The sequence below is a fragment of the Galeopterus variegatus genome, unplaced genomic scaffold (assembly GCF_000696425.1).
Source record: "Galeopterus variegatus unplaced genomic scaffold, G_variegatus-3.0.2 Scaffold486, whole genome shotgun sequence".
Lineage (NCBI taxonomy): Eukaryota > Metazoa > Chordata > Mammalia > Dermoptera > Cynocephalidae > Galeopterus > Galeopterus variegatus.
The window spans coordinates 846063-854934 of record NW_007726597.1 but is presented as its reverse complement, the minus strand read 5'-3'; the positions used below and the strand labels follow the sequence as shown (position 1 = coordinate 854934).

At 45.5% G+C, this 8872-nt stretch overlaps 1 protein-coding gene across 1 annotated transcript; it reads left to right on the top strand.

Moving 5' to 3' along the window:
* Nucleotides 1-4133: 4133 nt before the first annotated feature.
* Nucleotides 4134-6721, top strand: LOC103587785 (orphan sodium- and chloride-dependent neurotransmitter transporter NTT5-like; the record flags this gene model as incomplete). Its single annotated transcript, XM_008569341.1, has 5 exons — nucleotides 4134-4580; nucleotides 4968-5169; nucleotides 5310-5469; nucleotides 5900-6065; nucleotides 6284-6721. Coding segments are annotated over 5 exons (1413 nt in total), but the record flags the coding sequence as incomplete, so codon positions are not given.
* Between the last annotated feature and the right edge of the window lie 2151 nt (nucleotides 6722-8872).

Below are 8872 nucleotides of genomic sequence, written 5' to 3'. Positions count from 1 at the left end.
GGGAGGAGGGGATGGCACATAGGAGGCTGTCCTGTGCACTGTACGATGTTTAGCAGTATCCCTGTCCTCAGTGTCAACACCCCCCCTCCAAGTTGTGACAACCAAAAATGTCTCCAGACATTGCCAGATGTCCCCAAGGAGGAGGGAAATCATCCTCAGTTGAGAACCATTCGTTGTGTTAAGGATATCAACAGCAGCAGCAAAACACTATAGCTGGGCCGGCCCAGTGGCGCACTGCTACAGTGCGCCGCTTGGGAAGTGCAGCGGCGCTCCCGCCGAGGGTTCGGATCCCACATACAGACCGGTTCCCGCTCACTGGCTGAGTGAGGGGCGGGTGCAGCGCCGAGGGTTGCGATCCCGTTGCCGGTCCCGGTCCGGTACGGGCGTGACACTGAGGGTTGCAGTCCGTTGCCGGACACGAAAAAAGACAAAAAAAAAAACAAAACACTATAGCTAACATCATACTTAATGGCGAAATATTTAACACTTTCCCATAATATTGAAAACAAAAAAAGGAAATTCCTTTTTACCACTTCTGTTCAGCATTATAGTGAATCTCCTAGTCACTGAAAGAAGGCAAGAAAAAGATATAAAAAGCATATAAACTAACTAGAAAGAAGTAAAACTGCCTTTATTCACAGATGGCATAAGTGTGTGCTTAGAAAACCCTAAGGAATCTACAAAAATAAAAAACTACTAGAATAAATAAGTGCATGTAGGAAAGTCACAAAAATAAAAGCCAACATACAAAAAAAAAATCATATTTCTACATACTAGCAACAAACAATAGTTAATGAAATTTTAAAAACAAAACCATTACAATAACATCAAACCCATCAAATTCTAAGGCTAATTTAACAAAAGATGTGCAAAATCTCTATTCTGAAAACCACACGATATTGCTGAGAGAAATTAAAGGCCTAAATAAATGGAGAGATATGTTCATAGATATGAAGAATCATTGGTGTTAAAGTTCTCCCCTAATTGATCTATAGATTCAACATAATAGCAATTCAAATCCCAGCAAGTTTTACTGTAGAATTGACCAGCTGATTTTAAAATGTATATGGAAATGCAAAGGACCTAGAATAGTCAAAACAATCTTGAAGAAGATCAAGTTGGAGCACTATCTGGTTTCAAGACTTATTATAAAGCTACAGTTGTCAAGACAGTGTTATATTGGCCTAATGAAAGACCAACAGATCAATAGAACTAAACAGAAATAAACTCACACATATATGATCAATTGATTTTTGATAAGGATGCCAAAGCAATTCAACAGATAAAGAAGTCTTTTCAACAAATAGTGCTAGAACAACTGGATAACCATATGGAAAAAAACAAACTTTGATCCCTGCCACACATCATACACAAAAATTAATTTAATATGAACCAAACACCTAAATGAAAAAGCCAAAACTAGAAAGCTTCTAGAAGAAAACAGAATATCTTTATGACCTTTGGGTTAGCAGAGATTTTTTAGGCAGGACACAAAAAGCAGTAACCATAAAAGAAAAGGTTGCTAAGTTGGATTCATCAAAATGAAAAGCTTCTGCCACCATTAAGAAAATGAATAGGCAAGGCCCAAAGTAGGAGAAAATTACACACACACACACACACACACACACACACACACACACACACACACACACACGTGTGTATGTATATGATAAATAATTTTTATCCAGAATATTTCAAGAACTCCTACAAATAAGACAAAAACCAAGCAATTAAAAAATTAGCAAAAACATGAACTCAAAAGAGCATACATCCATGGTCAATAAGCACATCAAAAGTGTTCAGTATCCTTAGTGTTGACGAATCTTCAGATTTGCATCAAAGAAATTCAGAGTAAAACCATAATGAGATCCCACTTTAACACACATTAGAATTATTAAAATTAAAAAGACAAATTACAAAATGTTAGTGAGCGTGGAAAGCAACTGGACGTCTCATACATTGTTGGAAGTGTAAAATGGTACAACTATTTTTGGAAGCTATTTAGCACTTCTTATAAAGTTAAACATACACTTACCATGTGACCCACCTATCCCTCTCCTACTACTTACCCCACAGAAGTTAAAACAATGCCACAAAAAGAGATGGCACAAGAATGAACATTCCCCTACGATAGTCATTGATAATAAATATAAGTTGTAGCTTTATTCTTGATGGCCCAAACTGTAAGCAACCCCAGTGTCTACCAGTAGGTGGTAGGTAACAAATCTTAGCATGTTTATTCAACCAGTGGAATACTATTCAGTAATAAAAAGGAATTAACTATTGATATATGCAAGAACATGGTTGAATTTCAGATGTTATATTCAATGTAACAAGCCAGACACAAATGACTATGTACTTTATGAATCTATTTATGTGAAATCCAAGAATAGGCAAAACAGATATGTAGAGATGGAAATCAGTAATTGCCTCTGGGGTGCAGGGAATACACTGGAAAGGAGCCCATAGTAACTCTGGAGTGATGAAAATTGGGGTGTTGCTTACATTGGGTCATTTGACAAAACTCATTTAAGTATACATTTAGTACCTGTGCTTTTTATTGTATGTAAATTACAGCTCAATAAAAACTGAGTTCTATGTTTGAAAAGCTCCCAGGTGATTCCAATGAGCACACTAGATTGAGAACCATCATCTGTTAGGGCAGTGCTGTCCAGTAGAAGTCTCTGTGATGTTGGAAACATTCTGCACCTGCACTGTCTAACATGGTAACCACAAGCCACATGTGGTTATTGAGCACTTGAAATGTGGTGAATGCAATGAAGTGTGGCAAATGCAACTGAGGAACTGAATTTAAAATTTTATTTCATTTTAATTTAAATAGCCATAGGCTTCTAAGGCCCTAGAAGAATTGCCACCTGAGCCCTCTCCCCTTCATTGTGTAGAGGCTCTCAAACTGTAATGGGCATTATGAATCCCCTGGGAATCTGTATCAGTAAGCCTGGGGCGGGTCCAAGATTCTGCATTTCTAACAGGCCCTCAAGTGATACTGCTCCTCCACGGAGCCCACTTTGACTAACAAGGCGGTAGATTAATTACCTTCTCTTTATATAAAACGTGAAAGTATAGATGTCAGAGAAGTTTTCTAATCAGGAGAACAGAAGACAGATGAGAATCTGGCAGCATTTAGTTAAATGAAGCAAGCACAGTGTTTATTGCCCAGTAACCCCCATTCCCAAGTGTATATCCTAGAGAAATTCTCACACAAGCCCCATAAACAGATGATCATTTTGATGTTTGTGATCACAGGGGTGGGCTCATTATTTGAGGAATCGAATATAAAATATGTGTTTTAAATACATACCATGGAGTACAGTGCAGCAGTCAGGAACAACAAACCAGATGTACATTCAACAACATAGAGATATTGCCAAAAAATTGAGTGAAAAGAATAAGAAAAAGAAATCTATGTATAGCACAATGCCACTTAATGGATGACACACACAAAACAACATATTTTTTCACGAAGAAACACCCATATTTAAGTCAGGCACATGAAAGGAGGAAGCTATGAAAGCAGGAAAAAGAATGAACTCAGAGATGAAGGAGGAAAAACAGATTAAACAGACTTTACTGTCAGTTGAAGTTGAGGAAAATGTGTCATGAACGGGTTCGATTAACGCAGCACTCTGAACTCGAGGTCCAAAAGCAGAGAAAATTCCGAGTGTATTAGTTTACTATACATTTTGTTTCCATAACAAAGTTCCACAGACTGGGTGCCTTAAAACAACAGAACGTATTGTCCTGCAGTTCTGGAGGCCAGAAGTCGGAGAACAACGTGCTGGCAAAGTTGCTCCTCTGAGGGCTGCGAGGGAGAATCTCCCGTGCCTCCGCCCTGGTTTCTGGTTCTTTGCTGGCGATCTTTGGCATTCCTAGGCTTGTAGATGCATCGTCCTGATCTCTGCCTTTATCTTCACATGGAGTTCTCTCCTGTGTGCATGTCTGTGTCCAAATTTCCCTTTTCATAAGGACGCCAGTCAGATGGGTTTAGAGTCCACCCTATTCCAGGATGACCTCATCTTAACTAATTACATCTGCAGTGATCCTATTTCCAGATAAGGTCACATTCTGAGGTACTGGTGGTTCAACAAAGGACTTAAATATAGGAATTGTAGGGGGACAAAATTCCACCCATAAAACTGAAGAATACTAGCTACTGCAAATATAAAATCTGCCCCTTAGGTGAAATCCCTGGTGTGACTCATCCCAAGCACAGTCGATTAGCTTCTTGTCACTCCAGATGCCCTTGTTACTCAGCAGCATGCATTTCAGGCAATTCACTTTCCTCTCTGGTCCTCAGTTTCTCTGGTTTGCAGATAAGCAGAGGGACCAGCCTGTTCTTCACCACCCTTCTTTTTCTCTATTTCCCCTTCAGGAGTGTGTCAACACTGGTAATGCTGATAGCCAAGGGGGTGCTGCCTCAGCATGCCAAGCCCCCCAAAAACATCCTGTTCAAGCCCCCCCTGGACTACCTGGACTGGATCAACAAACTCCCCCAACACCTTCACCACCAGGTCATCCACTCCTCCCCATCCTGCAGCATCAAGGTGCAGAAGGAAAAGGTATGTTTGTAGGGGCACTTCGCAGAGCCCCAGAGAACACTGGGAAATGTGTTTCCTAGCAGCCTCATGGACCACCTAAGTCTCTTCTGAGGAAGGTAACATAACATTTCATATGTGCAAGGGCCTTGGCTAACTCGCTGCTCACATCAACCCTAGAATCCTATTTGTTAGGGGAGGAAACTGAGGCCCCAGTAGATGGCACTCACAGCTAACAAGACCAAGGAGGGCAAACACTCAGCACTTTGCCATCCACCACCCCACGGTCCTATGCCTCTTCCTTCTGACTGGGTCAGACATTGCTAATCGATCACTACACCATTCCCCGCCTCCATTCTCCCACCCCACCATCCAGACCCGCCATTGCCTCAGAGCCCTTCTCCCCCACAGTTCATGGAGGGCCCTGGCCTGGCATATGCAGCTTTCTCTCAAGCCGTCTCGCTGTTTCCTCGTGCCTCTTTCTGGGCCATCGTCTTCTTCCTGGCCTTGCTTATCACACAGCTGGGCACCTTGATAAGAATCTTGGAGGGCATTGTCCTTCCCCTCCAGAACAACATCCCCATCTTCATAAAGCATCCCAGGCTGGTCCCAGGTACCATGGCTTCTAACCTCAGCAAAAACCCTGCCCTGCTGCCCTCCCCCCAGCTCACCCCAAATCTCCAGGGCTCAATTTGACCCCTGACTCAGCAGTGCTCATAGACCTCAATGTGGCTAACCCTGCCTCTACCTTAGTGGTCATCTGCTTGGGAGGTCTTCTGGGCAGTCTCATCTTCACCAGTCACCCTGGCAGCTACATAATGTCCTTGTTTGATGACCACGTGGTCCCGCTGACCCTCATCATTGTTGTGACCTTCCAGAATGTGGCTCTAGCCTGGATCTACGGAGCAAGGAGGTGATTTCCAAGCCCCAGGGCCGGCCCCACCGTGGACCCCATCCCAGATCTATAAGGAGTGTTGGAGCTTGATTTGCTCCCTCTGTCCATCCCACAGCAAGGAGGGAGGCTCATGTGAGAGCTGCGGGAGTGCAGGAGGGAGCTATCTGAGGGCAGTGGGTAGGTCCTGAAGGAACAAACTGTCATGGGCAAGTCTGAAGGCAGAGGGCTGGGGCAGTGCAATACTCCTGGATTGAGGGATTCCTGTAGGGGAGACTAGATGCAGGGCCCAGCCTCAAGGGAGGGCCTGGCAGGACCTGGCAGCCCTTAAGAGTTGAGAACTTGTGAGAAAACCAAAGAGCTGGCAGGCCTACCCTCACAAGGGCTCCAGGCCCCAGTGGCCAGAAGAAAGCTCCCTCCCAGATGTTCCTGACTATCACCCCCACCCCAGGTTCAGGGAGGAAATGTTCAGTGAGCTGGGCCGCCTGCTGTGGTCCCCCTTCACTTTCCTGCTGTGCTACGTGACCGTGCCTGGGCTGCTGGCCCTCCTCACCATCTGCCTCATGCAGCTCTACCAGAGGGTAACCCCTTACTACATTGCCTGGAATAGCAATGCGGTAAGATTCCCCTTCCCTGGCCTCCCATGCCAACCCTGGGGACCCCGTGTCATGTCTCCCATCCCACAGGACTCTGGGTCTGGGCTCCCACTACCCCCAGGAACCCTTTAATCAGCTTCTCAACCCCTGGAGAATCTGATACCCAGCAGCACATGGACTGAAGGCCCATCACCACCACTTCTTCCTCCCACCCCGTACACCCCTCTATCTGTCCCCAGAGCCAGGAAGTAAAGCAGCCCTACCTGACTAGCACCCTGGCCTGGGTCACCTTCCTCAGCATCTTCACTCTTCTGCCGATCCCAGCCCACCCGCTTCTCCACTGGTGGTACTGCCAGAACCCTGTTACCTCTGACACCTTCAAAAAGGTATCTGCGGTGCCCGCTAAGCCCTTAGAGTGGCCTAAGCACCTTCTGAGGAAGTCCAATGTCAGTTCCCAGGACAAATTCAGTGAGACCTCATCATGGAAGATCAGCCTGCCCTGGAAGAGAGGCAGTCAGAGTTTTTCCCGGTTCAGCCTTCCTCTCATTGCCTCCTGGTTCTCCATGAGCAGTAGCAGCCCGGGCCCCTCGAGGCAGGTGAGCCCAGTCTCGACAGACTTGGCCAACCATAACAGGGAGACCATGGAAGAAAAGCTGCCCAATAAATCTGTTTTGTAATTGGTGACATCACCCATTTTTCCAAGGCAACAAATCCGTCCGATAACTGGCATTAATGCCCATTTTGCTATAGGAATAATTGGTTCTGTCAGAAAGGAGGGGGAGAGAGTACACAGAAAACGTGAAACCAGCGACATCACTCATTTGGTCTTGGAAGGAAATGGGCAACCCAGGAGCTCTTTCCTCTCCTGGAATAGTACCGATTCTGCTAATAGGAAAACTCTGCTCTGGGACTGGAGAACTCGGAAGAAGAAATCAATTCAACTGCTCATAGGGCTGGAGCTAGGGTCCCCCTATTCTCTATGAAGTGGGGGAACAATTTTGGGGTGATGGAGATGGGCATCCCAACACTTTTCAGGACCCAACCTTCCAGTTATCATGGAGAGAGACAGTGTCCTCTCCTGCCCCCACCCCCACCAGCCAACTGCATCAATGATGTAGCTACCTTCTCCTGGGCTGCCCTCTCAGAATGGGGCTCAGACGACAATGCTGTGAGTCAATAAATAGTTCACTGGGACCCCAAGCATAAGCTGTGGGCACAGGGTTCTTTCTGTAAGGGGCCCAGATGTCAGCTTCCTCCCATATGTGTAAACACACACACCCTCCAAATCACCAGCCTCTGCTGAACTGAGTATCCAATCTGGTGACCTCAATCTCCCTCTGCCTTAGGGACACAGATACTGAGTCTCTAGGCCCCTCATTATCCTGGAGTTGAGCCAAACTGTCGGGAAACCTTGCAGCAATTAGTATCAATCTAGAAAGTATATTGATCCCTAAATCTAACTTGGTAACTGATGACCATACTAAGCCATCATAGGACTAAATCTGTCCCATAACTATCATCTGACTAATTCTACCAAGAGGGTAATGTGCCTAGAACAGCACCTGGTATGAAGGGCTTCCTAGTTGGCCATTATGCTTAGTTCTTATTTGGGGTAGAAGCCCTCACCCACTTGTACACTGGGGGTGGATCACCTGGTTTCCATAAGCTAGGGACCAAGGAGTCTTGGAGAACTTGGAACTTATCGGGGCTGTCTGTGGGGGTAGGTAACATCACCCTGCTTCTTTGAATGTCAGAAGGAGTTAAGGCAGCTCAGGAGGTGGAGGCGCCTCCTAGAAGTCTTACCCCTCAGTGACTTGCTGGGCAAAGACCCTCCCCCATCAAAGGTCATGGGCTTGAAAATCAATACCAGCTCCCATCACCTCCCCTCTGGTTCCTAATCAATTCTCAAATCCTTACCTGCCCTTTCACACCTTTTATTTACATCAAAGGTCTCTAAACATTCTTCATTGCACTCCCCTATTGGTGACAACTTCCTGAGAAAACATCCCCAGCATATGACTACTGTCATTCTACATACTTGATTACCAGTGAAGCTTATTTGTTTTGCTTACTTTGGTTTTTAAAAGTAGATATAAGCAGAAGTTCTAAATTTTTCTTCCTGCATCCCCAGTGTCACATCTTCTACAACCCAATTTAGAGAGCCCTGAAAAGCTCAGAGGCAGGGGCCGTATCCCTTCCTGTCCCAGAAACTCAGAGCCCCTGGCCTCCTGCCTCCTCTCTTGCTCCCCAGGGACTATCGTCTGGGATAACTCAGCTTGGGAAACAGGGGCTGGGTGGAGTGGGGATGACACCAAACTCCAGCAGGTAGAAAAGAAGCCTGGGCCCCCCCTACTCACCTTCGCTCTCACTTCTACTCTGTGTCTACTCTATGTCTCTTTTACCCTCTCAGAGTCAGGATGCACCACCATCAGCCACTGTGAACTGGGTGACAAAGGGGAAGGAGAACCAGAAAGCACCAGGGAGAGGGAGGAGATTGGGAAACTGACCCAATCAAGTTTTTTTATGAATTCCTGGGCATGCCCCTGAGATGCATATGTGTGGATCTGAATCTAAATGACATCTCAGACACATTAAGGGATCCAAACTGGCCAGTGGGTGGTCCACATGGAAGACAGATCAGAAAGGCACTGCAAGGACTTTGAAATCAAAACTGACTTTGAAATTGCAACCTACAAAAGGCTGCTCAGAACCTGCAGACTGAACGAAACCAGATCGATGAGCTGTCAAAACAAAAACATCAACATTTTGCACAGGATTTTAACAAGACCCGGAGCCTCATAAAGTAATATTCAAAATGTCCACTATAC